The sequence below is a fragment of the Neolamprologus multifasciatus genome, chromosome 7 (genome assembly GCF_963576455.1).
Source record: "Neolamprologus multifasciatus chromosome 7, fNeoMul1.2, whole genome shotgun sequence".
Lineage (NCBI taxonomy): Eukaryota > Metazoa > Chordata > Actinopteri > Cichliformes > Cichlidae > Neolamprologus > Neolamprologus multifasciatus.
The window spans coordinates 15,529,516-15,552,006 of NC_140445.1; the positions used below are offsets into that span (position 1 = coordinate 15,529,516).

At 40.9% G+C, this 22,491-nt stretch overlaps 1 protein-coding gene across 7 annotated transcripts; it reads right to left on the reverse strand.

Moving 5' to 3' along the window:
• Nucleotides 1-596: 596 nt before the first annotated feature.
• dab2 (DAB adaptor protein 2) lies at nucleotides 597-9,910 on the reverse strand. 7 transcript variants are annotated; one of them, XM_085167507.1, is made up of 15 exons: nucleotides 9,700-9,910; nucleotides 6,835-7,093; nucleotides 6,597-6,736; nucleotides 6,325-6,423; nucleotides 6,081-6,212; nucleotides 4,740-4,823; nucleotides 4,450-4,476; nucleotides 4,305-4,352; nucleotides 4,134-4,196; nucleotides 2,843-3,466; nucleotides 2,257-2,383; nucleotides 1,625-2,128; nucleotides 1,251-1,426; nucleotides 1,013-1,102; nucleotides 597-929 (listed from the first exon to the last, which is right to left on the reverse strand). In XM_085167507.1, exons 2-14 carry the CDS (start codon nucleotides 6,971-6,973, stop codon nucleotides 1,031-1,033), a joined length of 2,235 nt encoding a protein of 744 aa, XP_085023633.1. In that variant the 5' UTR covers nucleotides 6,974-7,093; nucleotides 9,700-9,910; the 3' UTR covers nucleotides 597-929; nucleotides 1,013-1,030. The 7 variants fall into 7 exon arrangements, with proteins under 7 accessions (XP_085023633.1, XP_085023631.1, XP_085023629.1 ...); XM_085167505.1 differs by having other exon boundaries at nucleotides 1,520-2,128; XM_085167503.1 differs by having other exon boundaries at nucleotides 1,251-1,414; nucleotides 1,496-2,128.
• Between the last annotated feature and the right edge of the window lie 12,581 nt (nucleotides 9,911-22,491).

The following is a 22,491-nucleotide window of genomic DNA, read 5'->3' on the forward strand; positions in this document are numbered from 1 at the left end:
GGTTTGCTGGTTTTTGAGATACCAATTTGTGCTGCTCTTGACAGAATTCTGGTTAATATTCAGTGGTTCGCACTGTTAATAGATCACCCTGCGACTGTGGTATTACAGTAATTTGCCCCACTTAGGAAATCTATCCTAAAAAAAACAAAACAAAACAAAACAAAAAAAACCCCTACATACTTTATTTTGCTATAGTCACCAGATGATAGTTAGCAGTGCAACTTTCATCCTCATTTAGGATTTCTATGACTGCAGTAAAATTCTCTTCATCCCTCACTTTTCCCAGCTGACACAAGACCAAGTGATAGGTAGAAAAATCAATAGATGGAACTTAATGGCAAGAATTTACAGGGTAACTGAATGCACCTTAAGCAGAGCTTTGACTGGCGATAGGATCAGTGGATTCCGGATCTAAGATGCAAAAGAACTGCACAGCTCTGCCTGATAAATGTAGATGTTCCCCTATTAATACAGGAAATATGCCTTGCAAAACAGGAAATACCAGCAAGTGTCAGAAATGTATCAAAGTTACCTATAGATATAATTTCAGTTTGTTAAAAAGGGTGTTTAAAAAAAAAATACATTTGTCAAATACCTTGCAACTTAATGAATGATTCATTTTATTTCCTTAACAAAGACAGCATCAGCAATGAACCACTTTGGACATCCTTTCTCACACAGCACATCTTTCTTCAGCAGATTTTGACATAACATTTACTTTGTAGATCAGTGGTCTTCAAAAATGAGGGAACTACTGATTGGAAAGGGGAGGACCCCCCCCCCCCCGAAAACAAAACACCATCAGAGGTGAGATCTAATAGAAGGGTGGGTCTGGGATAATAGTTCATTTCCGGATTGTCGTGCACTGAGCAGCTTCTCCCAAACATCATGATGGTAGTGGAAATCTTCATTTGTTCCATTTACTCCAACTATGAGGACAAATGAGAAATACTGTGACAAATGTCTTCACTCTAAATGAAATCAGAGGAGCATCATAAAAACATGAACCTACTTATGGACAAAGTTGTGGTCAAGCAAAAGGATTTCCAAAAGGATCCTCAAAGGCAGCTGTTGAACCAGAGCTCTGACCGACAGATGTATTCTGTTAAAATAATTTGAGGGGGGGGGGGGGGGGGGGGGGGGGGGATTAAAAAAAAAAAAAAATCAAGTATAACAATATCCTTGTTATCAAAAGGATCATTGGGATTAGGATAATAAAGTAAAAGGTGGTCATAAATAAAACTCTGTACCATAGCTACAGGTGGCACTCCAAATGGACTGGAGTCAGGGGCTCCAAATGCTTTGTCAAACATGTCCTGACCAAGTTCTGTTCCCTGGGGTGGTGCTGAACTGTTTTGGATGGGAGCAGAGGAGAAGGCAACATCCAAGAGCCCTGGAACTGGAGCAGCAGCTGGTTTAGAGGCATCTAAATTTGCACATTACAAACACAGGACAGAGTTACCAACAGGTCACAGTCATCAGATTATGACATAAGCCATTTCAGCTAGTTTAGCATTACCAATTGACGGCATCTTATTGATTTCAAAGTCATCGTGATCTGCAGCATCCTGCACGAGGCCCACTTTAGTGGAGAAGTATTGATCAAATGCCCCCGGTTGTTTACCACTGGAAGCTGGATCTGGCCCTGCTGCAAGCTCTCCTTTCCTGGCTGGGATGGCAGGAGGCTTGGCGAGCTGGAAGTCCTTGAACATGTCTTTCCCAGTCTTCTTCTCTTTCTCTCCGAGGGGATCCAAAGCTGTGAAGGCACTGTTCTCTACTTTTGGAGGGCCCTGTTTAGCAGGTGCTCTTGGAGGGGGGCGTGATGGACCCTGTGGATCACCCATACCTGGGAATGCATTAGGCTGGAAAGGATTGGTAGAGGCAGGCTGACCCCAAGAAAGGTGGGGTGGAGAGAGAGGAGCGGCAGCAAACTGTGGTGGCATCTGCTGACCCCAACCTGTTGGTGGTATGGGTAGACCACCAAAGGCAGATGGCTGTGGGAAGGCGGGCCTGGGCCCTGGAACTGTCCCTCCTGGCATGGGGAACAAGTTGGGTGCAGCACTGGAGGCTCCCCACATGGTTACAGCAGGGACATTTGTGGTAGCTGGTGGACCCAACTGGAGATTCCCTAAATATATCAAAAAGAAGAAGAAAAAAAAAAAAAAATAATAATTTACAGACACAAAACAGTTTTGTTTTTTTAAAGCGAAAAACAAAAAGGTGTGTGAAATACAAATTCCCCCTCTTGTGTATTACCCAGAGCAGCTATGGCAGAGGGAGCAGAGTTTGCTGGTGTACTGTTGAAGAGGTCTGGAGCAGATGACCCCTCAGACTGACTGGAAGCAGCGAACAGTTCTGCTCCAAATAGATCACTTGATGTAGACTAGTCACAAAACAAATAAATAATGCAACACATTTTGTTAGCAAGTCACAACTATGTGGCAGTTAAGATTTAACAAATGCTTAAGAGAAACTAATAATTAACTATAGTTAAGCATACGATTGCATTCTTTGCCACTTACCCCTGCTCTTTTCACTGAAGCGTGAACATTAGGAAAATAGATTATGAGCAGCTGATTGTTAAAGTCATTCATTCAAGCCAATTTGAGAAGCATGCGATCACCAGTGCATGCATAAAGAAAAGAAGTTATCCAAACAACAAGACCATGACCAGTGTTCCAAAATTAAAGTCCCTAACCCAGTGCATTCTCAGTGCCTTATCCTGTCGAACACCAAAAGCTCAAGAAGGGAGATGTTAGCTCCAAATGTGTAGTAAACCTTTTTTATTAAAATGCATAACACATGCAAGCCTACTACCATTGGCGTAGCCATGTTATTTCACCTTTGCGCTCCTTCGACCTCGTCCAGACTTAGAGTTGTGCGGAGGCGGGCTTATGAGAACTGAATCCTTGCTATGAGTCACTGGCAGCTCTGGGCGATGGGTCATTTTATTAGAGACAGGGGAAGTTTTCAAAGAGTCAAAAAAGGGATTTTTGTTCGAGAGAACTTGTCCAGATTCATTTCCATCCATCATGGTAGTCGTGTTTCCCTGAGTTATTTTACCCCCCAGCGGCCACTGTCCGTTACTGAGCGCGAGGATCATGGTTTCCCTGGATAACCCATTTATTTGCTGACTGAGATGTTCAGAGTCTCCATTTAAACCACCATTAATAATTGTCTTACTAGTGCTGCCAACAGTGTCGTTTAGGTGATTGGTGGTGGTGTTGACGGGAATCTGTGCATTATTAGCTGCCAATAGAGTGGGTGATTTAGAAAGGGGGTCATCTCTGAAAGGGTCACTGTCTGGGGTTGGGAAATAGCCAAAAGTTGAGGAAAATGGATTCTCTGTCTGGGGATATGCCCTATAGTCAGGGGCACAGGAAGTTACAAAGGAATTTCCCTTTATGCAATTTTGATTGCTGTCAACTTCAGCAGAAAAGTCCAGTAAGAGAATATCATTAGAGTCCTGGTTAACACGAGAGGGGACAGTGAGAAAAAGAGAAAAGGATAAATCATTTCTGCAGAAGGGAGGTAATGATGTGTTAACAAGATGAACAATGAATCACATGGTGTGAAAAAGGAATGCCTTTTTAAAACTGCTACTTGCAGATTATGAAGAGTCACTGTCAATTTAATGCTGACAACTTGAATGTCTAGGGGCCACTTCTAGCTTGCTTACTGTAATCCTACTTGCTCTGAACAACAAGTTAGACTACAAGTCAAAGCCGGTGCTTGCTACTTACCCATAAATTCAGGTTAATGAGACATTTCAGCAGCACCGACGTAAAAGATTTGCCACAACTCTAAGTCTAACAGATTCTACTTGTAGCAGTTTTAAAGTTAACAACATCAACGAGACTAGTAAAACACAAAGCATAAACTCAATTCCTAAAAGACTTCATAGATTCTTAAATTGAACAGAATCTGATGACTTCACAAGTCTTTTCAGAATGGAGTTCTCAGAGGGCGTTGAGATTTTACTATAGAGTCATTTTTCTTACAAATACGTTCATTACATAAGATAGTGATAATAATTAGCAGGTACACAATTGTGTAAATACAGTAATAATACACTTCACCAATTACAATTCCCATATTAAAAGAAATATTTACCATCATGGTGTGACACTTACATTTGGAGCCTGAATGTCTGGAGGGGTTGACATATCTCCAAAAAGGTCATGCTGCTCTACTGGCTGGATGTGAAAATGAAACAGAAACATGACATTTAAGAAAAAAAAAAAAAAAGCACTCCAACATTTCATTCACCGTTAAGATGGACACATCATTACAATAACTCTTACTTGAGCTGATTTTACGTCATTGCCCATAGATAGCAAGGCATTTCCATTCTAGAGACAAAGTAAAAATGTACAAAAATAAATAAATAAAAAGTCAGTAACTGCTTTAAGGAAAAAAAAAAAAAAAAAAAAAAAAAAAATTGCTTACCTCCACTACATCACTGCCATTTTCAACCTGTAAACAGAGGCATACTGTTAACGAACAGACTTTCCATTGAAATGACGCATTCATCACTAAAATGAAAAATGGCTGAGGATGTGATTCACTGAAAGAACACAGAGAGGCAGTGTTGACTTTCAAGTGGTACATACAGTGTGTACCCTGTCAGCACTCCCAGAGGACCACATGAAAGTGTTTTTCTTTCACAAAGAAAATGCTGCCATTCACTTGGAGAAACTTTTTTCCAGTCTGAAGTTAAATGTTTCTGCTTCCATTACCTTCTGTGTTCCCTCGGCCTCTTTCTTCCTCAGGTTGAAGATGACTTGGAATAGATCCTTCAAATCGATTACCAGTGGCTCTGCCTGTATGGAAACAAACACCAAAAATCTTTGGAAATTGGAGTCCGTTTGCCTTTGGTGCCTGTGGCCGTACCACTTAAAGCAGTTATCAAAAGAAGGTAGGCTCAAATGTTAAAACCTCCAGCTTCTCAGTTTAAAAAAAAAAAAAAAAAAAAAAAAAAACACCCAACAACAAACAAAATTTTCCAACCACATACAAAAAAAAAAAAAAGTTACTTAAGTAAACCTTTTACCTTCATGACAACCATAAAGGGGTGAACTGCCGTTTTATGACATCAAGTTATACATTATTAAACACATGGCTGATTGACAGTTACATCCCAACTAGGTAGCGAGCTGTTAAGCTTTCCCCTGAGCAAATTTGAGTCATCAACTTGACCTCTCAACCACTCTTTAAAGTTGTCTAAAACAACACGACGTGTATACTGACCAAAATTTATGCTTTTAGTTTACGTAAGTAAAATTATACTATTTTATTTGCTTGCTAGCATTAGCTAGCAAACAAATATGTTTGGATGAATAAGCACTCATTCATACAAACATGGCCGCTTGTGTCTCTAATGTTAAAACTCAGGTTTGACAGACAAAGTTCACAAGCCAGTAGGTGGCACTGTAGTGCCTAGGCTTCTTATTAAAATGGAGAGTCTATGGCAGGGATGGCATTTTATATCATGAGCCACATAACAGCAACCTTTAATTTTAAGTGATACGGACCAGTGAAATTCCCCTTTCTGTCAGTGTACAGACTACATTTAATGTAAGAAAAAACGAAGTGCAATTATAACAAGTTTATGGTGTTTGACACGATAAGGAAATGCTACTGTAGTAAATGATAGAAATCCATCAGGATAATTCTTTGGGCCCAAATTGTAATAAATTAATGTGTAAAATTACAGAAAGTGTTCTGGTAGCTCATTGCCTTGACTGTCCTACAATCATAAAACAAAAAACAAAGTGTGTGTTAATTTGCAGAAAATGTACCATTTTTTTCCTATGGTATATCTGCTTTAAAAAGCAAAAACAATTCTTTAGTTAGAATTAGGAAAAAAGGAACTTTCCTGTCATTTAATTGTTTATCTAGCACCTAATTACTTTGGCTTGGTATGAATAGATGTATGTGTGGTCATTATCTGGAAGGAGAAAAAACAAAACAAAAATGTAAAACTTGTGAAAAACAAAGTCTATGCTCTACTTCACATTTTCCAACCTGTCCAATGGACCAGATTGACACACTTTGTCTATGGCAGTTCTGTGTGTTACCTGTTGTGCAGTCTTTATGGCAAAGAACTGATGCTGTCCTTCAGCTCCACACACATATCCAAAAGCCCTGTTATCTGTTACATCTCTGGCAATGAAGGAGATTTTATTCACCACATGCTCGTGTTCGATCACCTGAGAAATGTGGACAAGGATTTTCGGTTTTGTTTGCTTGTTTTTTTTTTTGAAGCACTGCAAATAAATTCTGTGAAGTCCAGATTATATTGCAACAGTAATCAGAACTCACGCCCGATTTCTCATCAATGATCTTGATGCCCGACATGGAAATGTTGACCCAGATCCTCTGCTTGTGCTTGCCTTGCGACCGAGCAGCTGCTGCCATACCCTGGAGAGAGGGAAAAAAATAAAAATAAAATACTACTCTATGAAGGCAAATAATACCCACCAAACAGATGTATATACACCAAAGCGCTACTTAACAGCTTTAAGAAACAGTTTTGATATTTTCTCCATGAAAATCAGCGATAGAAGAAAAGAGTTTCTGATCGCACGTTGTACCTTAAGTTTCATCATGGAATCTTGGCACATCTTGTCTCCACGAGCCTCTGGAACATCGTCAATGCCGATCAGTTTGGCCTTGTACCTGACACCATCCCCTTGAAACTTGCCCAGCAGGTATTCATCTGTCTTCTCTGTTACTGGATTAAAAAGACAAAGAAAGTAGTAAAATTATAATCGCTGCCACATCTTAATAGATGATGAAAGCAGAATCGGCACCATTTTCTCCTCCACTCACCTTTCTTTTTCTCTTTCCTGAATGGGACTTTGGATGCCTGTGTTATAGGAGAGTTGGGAGGGGTGTTGGAGGTTGAGACTGTAGAGGTGAGGCTGGGATCGGCAGAAGATGCGTGCGCTCGGTCTACCTCTGCAGACATGGTGTGGTGTCAGTCTGTGGACAAGTGGGCAATCAGAGGTAAAGCAGCTCCGTATTCAGGGGCAATGAGGTCGTCCAAGCATATGACTTAACACCAACACATGCTTCTCTTGGCGTTGCTCTGAGAAAGAAAAGGTGAAGTTGGACACCAAGTGCGTGTTGAGAGAGGGAAAGAAAGATGATAAGTTAAATAAAGCACACTACAATCTTTTCTGGTAAACCAGTTTAGTGAGAAAAAAAAAAAAGGTGGGGGGGGGGGAGACTTGCACTGTTCTACAGTCTGCCACTTAAACAATTTTTTCCACATCATAAGCAATTATTGTATTTAACAACACACAGTGAACATTTACAACGAGAGGGACACATAGGGGAAGCATAAAACACATGACCAATAAAATAGGCAGCTCATAAGAAGGCATGAGACACTTTAACACTGCTTTAAAAGCATGCTGTGTCAGTTGATTGGCTCAATAAAGAAGTAAACTGTCCTAAAGCTTAAGAAAGAGACATCTTGGCATATCTATCATAATACCAGTCAACTCTGAGTTAGCAGTATCATGCTGGTAAACTGCTTTAGAGAATATTAACATATAGAAAACATGTCTTTTTAAAAAAATAAAATAACGTTTTTCTTCCATGCTACATGAAATCAATGAATTCCTTTACATGGTATTATCACAAGTGTGTGCATTTCCTACAAGAGGCACAAACAACATCACAAAGGATTATAGATGAAGCCACAGCATCACCTTATTCTTATCATGTTAGATGTACCAAACTGCTGTTACTTGGAACACACCCATTATCACTTAGACACATGAGTTAAAAAGGTGTGCAACTCATGTGTTTTCTGACAAAAAACAAAACAAAACACACACACACACACACACACACACAGAAATGAGAAAGAACACCCCCCTCAAAAAAACCAAACGATTCCTGCTCTATACGTGTAGAACATACATACCTTTAGGTCCAGCTCCAGAGGCTACACTGGCTAGAATATCAGAGTAAAAAGCCTGTGAGTACCGTAGGACAGTCCAAAGGTTGAAAACAAGCAAAGGTTGAGCAATTACCTGAAGTTAATCTTACGCTAGAAAAGCAAAAGATCTCGTGATGTTGAGCTAAGCAAGAACAAACGGAAATTGGAGCCTTTAACAGGAGTTTACCTACACAGTTCTGACTTTCAAGGAAAAGTTACACTTGACCTTCTGATACTCCAGAATAACAAGGAATAAGCCATCTGCAAGACAAGCGAAAACAGAGCTGCACCGTGAGATCACGCAAAAAACGTAAAGAACAATATCTACTCTAAAAATAACTGCCTAGGCTCAAACCAGTTAACCAGACAACTGTCCAAAAGCCATAAAGGAAGTGAGAGGTATTCAGGATAAGATAAGAGAACTTTATCTAGCCTTGTGGCAGCTTTTACAATTTTTTTTTTTTGCCTAACACCTGACCACAACAGAGACAGACAGAAAATAAAAATTCTGTAAATTATCATTTTATTTCTCCTCAAAAGTGTGTGTGTGTATATCTAATCAAGTTAATTTTGATACCATGAGAGATGTCCCACAGGTGCTACTGCACAAACAATAAAAAACCAGAACAAAACTCTTCATCTGCCTGTACCAGTTTTGGAGGCAGAGAAACAAGCGCAGTAAGCCCTTGTTTGCTTGGTTCACCATGCTGTCATGCAAGTTACCACAAATCACACTGACAGACATGCTGTTTGGGCTGCACTGCTCGGAAGCATAGAACGAGCAAACCCTTAACACTTGCTGCACAACACATTAAGCCTTCACGAGCATGACACATGATTGCACTTGTGCACTAACAAGAGTGGTGTCATAGTCCCAGTACCTGGCAGTTAGTCTTATAAAAAGGGTAAAATGTCAGCAGTTGATTGAAGATTTAAGTTAAAGGATTACATTTTAACAGCTCTTTAACAGCCACAAAAACTGGCAGATAAGTGAAGGGGGGGGGGGTGGGGTGGGGGATGTGTAGCATCCAGCCGTGTCACAACACAAACACTCGGCTTCAGACAGCAAGCATAAATTTATGTTTGTCAGCAGAATCACAGCACTGCAAAAGGCAGAAATGTCACAATCCTGGCCCCGTCAGGAAACGTAAACTGCTGCACATCTGGAGGAAATCAGGGAATGACTCAGTCTGCAAGTGTATGAGATGGTGAAATACCACAGGCCCACTGTGAACACACGGCACTGAACACAGAACACTTTCATACTAAAGGGTTCTGCACTCAAACACAGGAGTGACACAGGGGTGATAGAAGGTACAGAATTGTGAATGCTTAATAAAAATTATGTGAAATATCTCAAGATTCAAATACAATTTTCCAAGTCAGGGTTAAAGCTGAAAGAAATTGAGAATTGAGTTCACAAAGAAACCTAGGGAGAGTGTTGGACTCCCAATAGAGACGGAAAAAAGGAATCTCAAAGTAGGCAGCAGAGGGGGGAAAAAAATCATTATGACGAAGTTTTCTTCCAAATTTGGAACATTTAAAGTAAGACAGTTCAGCCTTTGACTAAAACTGAACTTTGACTTTGCCTGCCTTTAGATTTTATTAAGCTTATAAAACATTTCAGGCTAGCATTCCTGTAAATACCCGCAGCTTTTTAAACGACAACCTGTAGGATAGTCCTCTTGCGGAATCTTAATTCATGCAGGGATGTGAAAACAAAGTTAAACACCACACTTACCTACCTGTGTTTGGAAACGCGCAGTAATACGCCTTCTGGGAAAGAGAGCGGGTTTTTCTCTGCCGTGATGCCTCCGCGATTCGGCTGCGAAATGAGTTGAATCAAACACAGCTTGGCAAAAACGAGCGAGAGTGTGATGTTTTCCGCCGACTGCCTTGGACAGAACGGAGAGACTGCTGCAAGCTCCTCGTTTAACCCTTGACTGACTGACAGGGCTAACTCGCTGCAGATTTCAATTGGTGGGGGGGGCGGGCTCTTTACACGCAGGCCAACAAAATATCGCCATCGGCTATAGTAAGTGGGTCATAAAAATGAAGTGCGTGATGTACAGTATGTATGTATGCGTGCGTGTATTTATATCAAATTTGCTTACCCAGACGTGGATTTTTTGGGGGTTTTTTGGAAAAAAAAACAACAACACAAACGTTTAAATAATTTAAAAAAAAATGCCAGAAAGAGGCAATTAATGTAGTATTTATTTATTTATTTATTTATTCAGTCATTCATTTCAACTTAATGCTACACCTATAGTCTACATGCATGTCACAGGTAGCAGTGGTGCAGGAATTAGTCAGATTCGAAACAAATAATGTGTAAAGTAAATATGTTGGCCTAAGATTGAGCAGGAACAACTTGAAAATCTTGCTGTTATAAATTGAGGCATAAAACTGATATTTTTTTTTATGTGTTTTTCTGTACATTTGTATTTGGTTAAGGTTGAGCTATTTCCTAAGTGAAACTGCTGTTAAAACATGGTGGAAGAAGCCTGTGGGCTACAGCCGCCATTCATTAGTGAATTTCTTGCATTACCCCTCCCATAGCCACTGACGTCACTGTTTTCATTCATGGACCATCTATTTTTGGTAGAAATATGTGGGACCTATTCTAGATTTGGGACTGGCACTGGTGGATTGTGCTTATACCAGCTATTATACAATGTTTTGAGAAGCTGGTCCAGCAATACACTGTGCATTTGGAAAGTATTCACAATGCTTCACTTGTTCTACATTTTGTCAGGTTACAATATTATTTCAGAATGCAGGAAAAAAATGTTTACCTCAAAATTCTAAACACAGTACCCCATAATGAGAACGTGAAAAGGTTTTTGCAGATTTATTAAAAAAAAAAAAAAAACTGTTTCAACTGTTCAGATGTTTCTACAACTTGATTGGAGTCCACCTGTGGTAAATTCAGTTGATTGGACATAATTTGGAAAGGTGCACCTTTCTATATCAGGTCCCATAGTTGACAGCGCATGTCAGAGCACAACCCAAGTCATGAAGTACAAGAATTTGTGTGTAGACGTCTGAGACAGGGTTGTATCAAGGCACAGATCTGGGAAAGGGTACAGGAACATTTCAGTAGCCTTTCCCACTGTGCTCACTGGGACCTTAATTGAAGATCCCAGTGAGCACAATGGCCTCCATCATTTGTAAATGGGACAAGATTTGGTGAAGACTCAATGGTTGCGCTGACAGAGCTCCAGTGTTGCTCTCTGGAAAGAGGAGAACCTTCCAGAAGGATAACCATTTCTCCACCACTCCACCAATCAGGCCTGTATGGTAGAGTGACCAGACAGAAGCCACTTCTCAGTACAAGGGACATGACAGCCCAAAGGACTCTCAGACCATGAGAAACAAAATTCTCTGGTCTGATGAAACATAGATTGAACTCTTTGCCCCGAATGCCGACTGAAACCAGGCACTGCTCAGCACCTGGCCAGTACCATTCCTGCAGGAAAGCATGGGCGTGGCAGCATCATGCTGTGGGGATGTTTTTTGGCAGCAGAGACTCTGAGACTAGTCAGGGTTGAGGGAAAGGTAAATGGAGCAATGTATAGAGAATTGCTAATAACCTGCTCCAGAGCACTGTACACCTTGGACTGGGGCTTCACCTTCCCACAGTACAACGGCCCTAAGCACACAGGCAAGATAACAAAGAGTGGTTTTGGGACAACTCTGTGAATGTCCATGATTGGCCCAGCCAGAGCCCAGAATGAAACCTGATTGAACATCCCTGGGGAGATCCAAAACTGGCTGTGCTTGAGGCTAATTGCTCCCAAACCTTTTTTCACTTTGTCATTGTGGGGGTTTTGTGTGTAGAATTGAGGTGAAAAATGAATTTTTCATGAAAAATGAAAAGTCATCCTGGAATAAGGCTGTAAAATGACAAAATGTAGAACAAGTGATTTGCTGTGGATATTTTCCATATGCGATGCACCCTATACCCTGTACCCATTTTTGATTAATATCAGTTTGAGATAACAGATCTTATGACACCAGAAAATGTTTACTACATTTGCAGTTTTAGGGTTTTTGCTGATCAACTGATTCTTAATTCAAGAATATTCATGTTGTGTGCTCATCCTGAGCTCCAGGCTGCGAGGCTGGCTAGTTGGTGCTTAAAGAATAATCCAGATCTGACACCTCTAAGCCCAAACAACTCCTTACAGACTATAGGAGGGCAATATCACCAGTGTTTGTTACAATTCAGTGGATCAACAATGCCATCATGGTAGTCAGGAATGCTCAGCAGCAACTCTGTCCTCTGAGAATTCTTTGAAAGACCCAATAAACTAAAAAAACAAAACAAAACAAAAACACAGGTTTTCTTCTGCTGACGTTCCTCTCAGAGCATTCTGAAGGTTGCATCTCTGCATAGTTAACCAGCTGCACCTCAGGAGAAACAGGAGAGTTCTCAGAGGGTCATTTACACTGTCAAAAATGTTTCAACTGACCACTTCCCCTCTTGAGACATCTACAGCCCCCACTGCCTCAACAGACTCATCCAACTCAGTATAACAACTCTTTGAACTGATGCCATCTGTATCTAAACAGAGGATGTATCGGAACAGGAACAAACACAATTCAAAACAGATTTTATCATTATATATATTACTATATATATATTACTGTTTACTCTTACCTATACATCGGTTCATTTGTGTATGTACAGTTAGATCCATAAACATTTGGACAGACAACGTTTTTCTGTACATTACTACAATGAATTTTAAATGAAACAACTCAGATGCAGTTTAAGTGCAGACTTTCAGCTTTAATTCAGTGGGTTGGACAAAAAGATTGCATAAAAATTTGAGTAACTAAAGCATTTTTAACACAATCCCTTCATTTCAGGTGCTCAAAACTAATTAGACAAATTAAATAACTGAAAATAAAATGTTCATTTCTGATACTTGGTTGAAAACCCTTTAATGACAATGACAACCTGAAGTCTTGAACTCGTGAATATCACCAGATGCTGGGTTTCTTCTTTAATACTCTGTCAGGCATTTACTGCAACAGCTTTCAGTTGCTGTTTGTTTGTGGGCCCTTATCTGTCTGAGGTTTAGTCTTTAATGAGTGAAGTGCATGCTCAGTTGGGTTAAGATCAGGTGACTAACTTGGCCATTCAAGAATATTCCTGTCTCTAAATGTTCAGAAGACTAAGAGATGGTTGTTAACTCCAGGAAGAGCTCAATGGCCCACACCCCACTGCACATCAACGGGTCAACAGTATGAAGTTCCTGGGTGTGCACATATCAGATGACCTCTCCTGGAACCTGAACACCACCACCATCATGCAGAAAGCCCAACAACGACTTCACTTTCTTAGGAAAGTGAAGAAGGCCAGTCTCCCTCCTCCCATCCTCACATCATTTTACCAGGGAACCATTGAGAGCGTCCTCTGCTGCTACATCACTATCTGGTACGGGGACTGCACATTTGCTGAAAAGAAGCCTCTGCAGCGGATAGTGAGGACAGCAGAGAGAATCATTGGAGGCCCTCTCCCAACTCTACGACAAACACATTATCCGACGTGCAAACAGCATATTGAAGGACACTTTCCACCCCTCACATTGGAAAGTGAGGGGTGGCAAACGGCTTTCCATCTGGCAGACGGTTTCGCAGCATCAAAACCGTAACGGCTCGACACTGCGAGAGCTTCTTCCCCGAAGCAGTCAGATCCCTCAACTCACTACCACCAAAGGACTGACAAACACTTTTACAAAGACCTTACAATACACTACTCAGTGACTCAAAAACAACACAAACTTCCACAAATGCACTACAAACTCGACCTAGGAACAATATGCTTATTTTGAATACTCAGTCACATAGTTACTGAACACATCTACATTATACAATATTTGCACATTTTGCATCTTGCACATGTCTTTGTCCTGTCTTATCTACAATATCTTGACCATAACTTGAACCTGGTATACAATAACTACTGCACAATCATCTGTGTCAAAGGAGCTTGCAAAGAAAAGCGTCTGGACTTCTTTAAGTTACTTGAAGACGTTTCACCTCTCATCCGAGAGGCTTCTTCAGTTCTAAGGTCAAATGGTGGAGAGTCCCAGATATAAACCTGGTGGGAGTGTCCCCCCACAGAGGGACAAAAGGACCCCCTGATGATCCTCTAATCGCCTGAGCCAAGGTGTGGAACTGGGTGTGGGTCCCAATCAGCCAGAGTTTCTGGTGAGTTCATTGTGAAACCTGGCCCCACCTTATCATGCGAATTCCTGAGGTCAGATGGCCCAGGGTGTGAGAGGGCGTTAAGGCGTCTGGGAAGGGATCTCAAAACTGGATTATAGATGGCAGAGAGTTGGTGTCGTAAACCACCGCCTCTGTTCAAAGATGGTCGCTCACAGTGGACATAGATGGCTTCTTTCACTCCTCTTTCAAACCATCTGTCCTCTCTGTCCAAAATGTGAACATTGGCATCCTCGAAGGAGTGTCCTTTATCCTTAAGATGCAGATGGACGGCTGAGTCTTGTCCTGTGGAGGTGGCTCTTCTGTGTTGTGCCATGCGCTTGTGAAGTGGCTGTTTGGTCTCTCCAATGTAGAGGTCTGGGCATTCCTCGCTGCACTGTACAGCATACACCACATTGTTAAGTCTGTGTTTTGGTGTTTTGTCTTTCAGGTGAACCAGTTTTTGTCTGAGTGTGTTGCTGGGTCTGAAGTACACCGGGATGTCATGCTTGGAGAAAACCCTCCTGAGTTTCTCTGATACACCGGCTACATAGGGGATGACAATGTTGTTGCGTCTGTCCTTCTTATCCTCCCTCGCTGGTGTCTGATCTTCTTTTCTGTGCCTCTTTGCTGACTTTAAGAACGCCCATTTAGGATAGCCGCACGTTTTGAGTGCTTCCTTTACATGTGTGTGTTCCTTCTTTTTCCCTTCAGGCTTAGAGGGAACATGTTCTGCCCGGTGGTGTAGGGTCCTAATTACTCCAAGTTTGTGTTCCAGAGGGTGATGGGAGTCAAACAGGAGGTACTGGTCCGTGTGTGTGGGCTTCCGGTAAACTTCGATGTTGAGGTTGCCATTCTCTTCAATGTGCACAGCACAGTCCAGGAAAGACAAACAGTCGTCCTTTGTGTCTTCCCTGGTGAACTTGATGTTTTTATCCACAGCGTTGATGTGCGCAGTGAAGGATTCCACTTCTTGTGTCTTGATTTTGACCCAGGGGTCGTCTACATATCTGTACCAGTGGCTGGGTACTCTTCCTTTGAAAGAGCCAAGAGCCTTCCTTTCCACTTCCTCCATGTAAAGGTTGGCTACAATAGGTGACACGGGGGAGCCCATGGCACAGCCATGTTTTTGTCTGTAATAGCCTTCGTTGTATTTGAAATATGTAGTGGTGAGGCAGAGGTCTAACAGTGTGCAAATCTGATCGGGTGTGAAGTTGGTCCTGTCTTCCAAGGAGTTGTCTTCTTGTAGTCGTTTTCTGACAGTCTCCACGGCCTCCGTGGTGGGTATGCACGTGAAGAGAGAGACTACATCAAAGGACACCATGGTTTCATCTGGATCCAGGGTAAGTTTCTGGACCTTGTCAGTGAAATCGGTGGAGTTCTTGATGTGGTGTGGGGTGTTCCCCACGAGAGGAGCAAGGATGGTAGCAAGGTGTTTTGCAATGTTATAAGTGGCTGAGTTTATGCTACTGACTATGGGTCTGAGTGGGACAGCTTCCTTGTGGATTTTTGGAAGTCCGTAAATGCAGGGTATGGCATCCCCTGGGTAAAGGCGGTGATAAGTAAGGCGGTCAATGATTTTGTCCTTTTCCAAGTCTTGAAGGCAAGCTATAACTTTCTTTTTGTAGCTGCTTGTGGGGTCTCGCTTTAAGGCTTCGTAGGTATTGTTGTCACTGAGGAGAGTAGTGATCTTTGTATGGTAATCTGTAGTGTTTAGGACCACGGTGCATCTTCCCTTATCCGCTGGTAAAACCGTGATGTTGTGGTCTTTGCTCAGGGAAGCGACGGCCTTCTTTTCCTGTATTGTGAGGTTGGACGGAGGGACTTTGGCACTGGAGAGGGTGGCTGAGACTTTCATCCTGATTTGCTCTGCTTCTGTCTGTGATAATTTATTAATCCGTATGGCAGATTCTGTGGCTGTGATGAGGTCCACTATGGGCAACTGTTGTGGAGAAATGGCAAAATTGAGACCTTTGGCTAATACTCTCTTTTCAGGTTCAGTGAGATTCCTGTCTGAAAAGTTCTTAACCCATTTCTCCTGACTGTCTTCAGGTGTGTTTTCTTCTATGGGTTGTGTAGGTTCAGATTCAGAATGAGGAGTGTGTGTTTTTGAAAGCAAGGTGTGAAATTTCCTGCGTTGTCTTTCTTTTCCTTTCGAGTGTTGGGCCCGCTGAGCCTTGTCCACAAACTTGTAAACCTCTTCTAAGATTGGAGAGGGTAGAAGGGTTTCCAGTTCCTGCAGAGTCTGGCTGATCTTGATCTGGAGGGCATCTATAGTGAAATGGACCTGTCTTATCCTTTCACTTAAAAGGTGATTTTGCGCTCTCTGTAGAATCAAGTCTGCTCTGTATCCCCTGACAGTGGATCCAAGGCGCAGGCTCTTAGGAACAACTCTGATTTGTCTGCATCTTAGGTTGAAACGGAGATGGTTCCTATAATCCGCTAGTTTCCTTGATTCCCTTTCATACTCCCGCACCAGTTGAAGGGTGTTCCTCCCAAAATGTACGGCAATGTGTCTGTGAAGGTTCTCAGTCATCCAGGTCATCGTAGTCAAAGGAGCTTGCAAAGAAAAGCGTCTGGACTTCTTTAAGTTACTTGAAGACGTTTCACCTCTCATCCGAGAGGCTTCTTCAGTTCTAAGGTCAAATGGTGGAGGGTCCCAGATATAACCCTAGTGGGAGTGTCCCCCCACAGAGGGACAAAAGGACCCCCTGATGATCCTCTAATCGCCTGAGCCAAGGTGTGGAACTGGGTGTGGGTCCCAATCAGCCAGAGTTTCGGGTGAGTTCATTGTGAAACCTGGCCCCACCTTATCATGCGAATTCCTGAGGTCAGATGGCCCAGGGTGTGAGTGGGCGTTAAGGCGTCTGGGAAGGGATCTCAAAACTGGATTATAGATGGCAGAGAGTTGGTGTCGTAAACCACCGCCTCTGTTCAAAGATGGTCGCTCACAGTGGACATAGATGGCTTCTTTCACTCCTCTTTCAAACCATCTGTCCTCTCTGTCCAAAATGTGAACATTGGCATCCTCGAAGGAGTGTCCTCTATCCTTAAGATGCAGATGGACAGCTGAATCTTGTCCTGTGGAGGTCGCTCTTCTGTGTTGTGCCATGCGCTTGTGAAGTGGCTGTTTGGTCTCTCCAATGTAGAGGTCTGGGCATTCCTCGCTGCACTGTACGGCATACACCACATTGTTAAGTCTGTGTTTTGGCGTTTTGTCTTTCGGGTGAACCAGTTTTTGTCTGAGTGTGTTGCTGGGTCTGAAGTACACCGGGATGTCATGCTTGGAGAAAACCCTCCTGAGTTTCTCTGATACACCGGCTACATAGGGGATGACAATGTTGTTGCGTCTGTCCTTCTGATCCTCCCTCGCTGGTGTCTGATCTTCTTTTCTGTGCCTCTTTGCTGACTTTAAAAACGCCCATTTAGGATAGCCGCACGTTTTTTTACTGCAATTACAGTAAAATGAGATGATGCACAATCATCTCATTTTACTGTAATTGCACATGACCACTTCGTATTGTCTCTGTCCTCTCTTTGTTTATTGTACATAGATATAGTTAGTAGTAGTAAATTTTTATTGCTTAATTTTACCCAAATTTAACGAGTTAATATTTATTTGTAATTTCTAGTTTTATATCTCTTGGAGATATATTTTTTATATTCTTATAAATGGCCCATGGGGGCCTTGGGGTGAAACGGCATTTGACAATAAAGACCTTGAATCTTGAATCTTGAACTGTATCAAGAATATTCCACTTCTTTGTTTTTATAAACTCCTGAGTTGCTTTGGCTTTATGTTTTGGTTTATCACCAGTCTGTATTATGCAAACTGTAAATATAATGAAAAGGAAAGGTATTACAGCCTAGATTTAAAATGATGTAATGAAATGCGTGGTTCCAAGAAAACAACTTGCCCAGTTACAAAAATTAACCCTGCCTCACAGTTGGTACAAGTAGTCGGACAGTTGGCGTTACACTTCACCTAGCAGATATGAGCTGAGCATTTACTGTATGCAAAATTAGCATTTGCTCCACTCAGTGATTGGTCTTTTAAACTGTTGGGTGAGTCATGCTGACTAAATAACACTAAAAAAACCAAGGTGAGTTGACTGAAGATTTTCTAGTTCTCTCAGACAGTGAATTATGTTGAATGTTCTTGAATTTTGTAATTAAATCTCTTTCTGAGTAGTGTGCATCACAGCATCACAGCTTATTTAAAGCTGTACTTTCATCATTAGTATTTTTCCCCCCAAACATGTGACATGAAACAGAACAGATTTCTTATTGCTAAGCTAAGCTACATCAACCATTGATCTCCGCCACTGTCGGTCTACAGTACATACTGACTATTGAATTTAAAAATTAATAATAATACAGGATATAAGAGCTGCATACACCATATGTAGGCTGATCATCGTATTATTAAATGAAGGAATGAGAGGGAACTGGGGAACGTCAGCCAGAGTGGCAAAACTCAACTGTTGCTAACGCAGCAAAATTTCTAAAAGTGCAGGCCTAACATTTTCTCTGCTATGCACTAATCTCACCACAATTACAGTAAGCCGAAGGTTGAAAATGGGTCACAAACTTCCTTTGTCTGTTTTGCTTTTGATGCCATATGGTGATTTAGCCATGTAATAACCGTTTTTACATTTGCTGCTTTTAAGTGGCAGGTGTGGCGTTCCCAGGAGGAAAATATTCAAGTAACATAGAAAGTGTGTTTGTTTCATGTTTGCAGAGGCATCAATAGATGTTTGTTTGGGATAATTAAAAGATGGAGTGTATGTATAAGCAGAGATGGGTTCAATTACACAAACCAAGGACTCCAATTTATTCAGCAGAAGCAAGCTGTTGGGAAAGGAAAGCAAGTATGTGTAATTATTACAGAACTAATAAATGCCAGCTTTGACATCCGCAGTGACATGAGTAGTGATGTCAATGTGGTTCTCAATTGAGAAATGGTTAGTTTCACTTCTGCAAATGTGTTTTATTTTCTTCATTTCATTTCATGTTATTTATTTTTTAATTAATGTGAACTAATTAATGTGAACTAATTAATGTGAATTAATGTGAACCTGATAATGAAATAGAAATTATAGGAAGTGATGGCAGTATAAACAGCAGGTTAACAGCCCAGTGCTGGTACCATGCTGCAGAACTGCAAATATTAGCCAACTGAAACCCCCCTGTTTTTATAATCAGTTGAAGAAACCGCCACATATTTTCTGATTTCACATTTTTTCCAGTGCGAAAGATACTGCTTTTCTTTTGCTTCATATGATCGTTGACACATTTGGGTTTTGCAAAAAACAAAACAAGACAGTTTTCATATTTTCCTTTCAGTTTTATCCAGTGAAAATGATTGACTCATTAAAAAGTAAATAAAATAGTTTTGCAATGATAATAATTTTTAGTTTCTATTTATCCCCCAATTGCATTCATTGTAAATGTAAAATAAAAAGGGGACACAATCTCGGCATACCTCAGCAAATTCACCAAATTCTGCATGAGGACTTCAAACCTGATACGGTGCAGATTTCTCAAAAAGTGCAAGCGTGAAGTGTTGTTGATGTTAACAGACGTACAGTATAGTGTGTTTTGTGGGTTTAGAGCTGAGAAATGAGAGAGAAAAGGACAGAGGAAGGATGTCTTTCCTGACTCTGTATCCTGTGTTCTGCTGACGGAGGCTGGTTTTTAGGAGATGAGCCCCACGGAAGCCAGATTACTGTCTCGCTGAGAGTCTGTTTTCCCCTTTGGTCACCAACCGCTGGAATGGTCTTTTTCTGAACCTCTTATTAAACACTTTGATGTTATCAGATATTTGCCTTTATTTGCAGATCATCTGGAAAGAATATGCATGTGACAACATGCTGTATTCAGACGGATGTTGGTAGTGTCTATTATTATGTATGGTTAGTTGTTTTGTGTTTTTTCTTCCATGCATATCAGTACAAGAATCATGTTTTCCTGCCATGACGTGTCTTTCCAAATCAGAACCACTGTCCAGTGACTTATGATAAAAGATATAGTTCCTTGTTCTTCTAAATGTTACTCATTGTCAGTTGAGGTCAGCGGCACACCCAGTGCTACTAGCACTTGTACACGGAAGTACATGTTTGATGCTACTGTCTGTACTTAAAAACTACATTTTTTAAAGAAACTTGTTGCAAAAAAAGAAAAAAAAAACGAGTACAGATGGCAAAAGTCAGCACTGGCACATTCGAGCCTTTATTTCACGATAGAATGCTGACAGAGAAAGTCTAATGGGAAGTGTCCTTCCCTTAGTTTATGACAGGAAGGCCACAATCCAAACATCAAGCATTTTAGGGCGTGAATCCTGGAACTGCCTGCCACCACAGCCAGAACCAAAGATAGCCACTTATCTCCAAGCCATAATTGAGGTAGATTTTTTTTTTTGTCTATGTCCCCCTTTGTTCTTTAACCCTCAAGTGTCTTTAGCAGCTAGTTCTTAAAGAACAACACACAGCAGTGGGGCAAATGGCAGTGCAGGAAGCACCATCATGGTATTCTGATAAATACGATGACAGCATTCTACTGGTAGTAGAGCGACTGTGTAGTATGCTGTTCCACAAGTGTTTCCACACAGTTTCAGCCCCCCCTCAAAAAACAGGAAGTCTTTCTAGTCAGGAGATTTGCCAAGCACCTTAACTACCCTCTGGTTTCCTGGGAAAGCAGGGAGGAAACTGTGGAACCTCATAAAAGTGGTGACTTCAGCACATATTTGTGCCTCTCCATTAGGCTACGACCACACTGCCCCTAGAATACCCCAGCTTTGTTTGCAGATACAGGGAAAGAACCAGCACAGGGCAGCCCCCAAGTTAAAGATCAGTGTTACTCCTTCAGAGCAACAAAAGCAAAAACTTGTCAGCCCTTCACCTCCCAGCAGTTTACAAACGTTCTCTCTGCTCTGTTAATAATAATTGCCCTGATCGTGACTAATCAACTTTTCAAACTTTTATTGCAGTTTAATTATTGCTTAGCCTACATTTAAAGACTACTTTCAGCATTCTTCACTGAGAACTAATCTATTTTGCCTTAAAAAAAATTATACAAACTGCACTCCCTCCACTTGAAGAACAAAGTTCGGCAGACTCAGCAAAAGTCTCCCCGATCACATGACGGATTGGGTGCAACAGTTCAAACCTCACTGTGCATTGTGCAAGACTTTATTTATTTTTAAAGGTATATTTAACAAAGAAAATAGATACTCGAAAACTACTTGAATTCATGTGTATGCATTACACATTGCTTTTCAAACTCTACAACTGCAGAGTAAACAATGTTCCTTCCACCTAAACCCAAAAACAGTGACTGAGTGAAACAAGAGGACAAAACTAACACTGGCGTTATCTGTTCAGCGTTGCCATCTTGTGGACAAAGAGCTCTACTTCAGCACACCAACTATACTAAATTCAACCTTTTTTCAGCAGTGGGACTGAATGAAAATTCATTTTCATATTTAGTGTTGTCATTCCATTTCCCAATCTTGGACGATGACCTAAATGTACCGTGGATGCATCATGCCAATGTATTACAACAGTCAAGAACTGAGTCTTTAAATATTTGTTCTGCTTTGCTGCTGACTTGTTTGCCTGGTTGCGTAATCCTGGAAACACGAACATGAACAAATGGTCTTAAAAAAATGTCTCAAAAGAAGAAATCTGAAAATAAACAGAAAAAAGAATAAATATAATTTCTAAATGTGTGTATCTGCTTTAAACCCAGTGCTTAGGATCATTTGCACCTTCCCATAGTTTTAAAAACCATTTTTATATTTAGATTTTTATATTTTTGTTGTATATTAGGCTAAAGATGAAATACGTGATTCTTAATAAATCCATATATTTTCAATTAGATCAAATTGTGATTAAATTGTTTGTTAAAAAATATCCAAATATCCACTGAGTGTAGCCCTTGTTCGTCCAAATAAATTTAATAGGGTGTCCAATTTGCACTTTTATCATTTCAATGTATATTTTTCATTTGTTATATTTTGGTGGCATTTAGCAGGAAGTTGTAATACTTAGAAACACAATCTTTCTCTGTTATTGTAGTAAATCATGGCTTTCTTTACCAACACACTAGCTCATAACTAATCAAACAAATGAATGTAATGTAAACAATAACCGCTTTCTATAGATTATTAAAGGAAAGGATTTATTACTCACTTTTATAGTAGTTATTGTGTTTTTGTGGGTGCTTTGCTTGCATTGTGAAGAATAAAGATTGAGGCTGTCTGAGTAAGATGTTTATTTGCAGACAAACACTGTAAACTCTGCTTTGGGAGTTTCCGA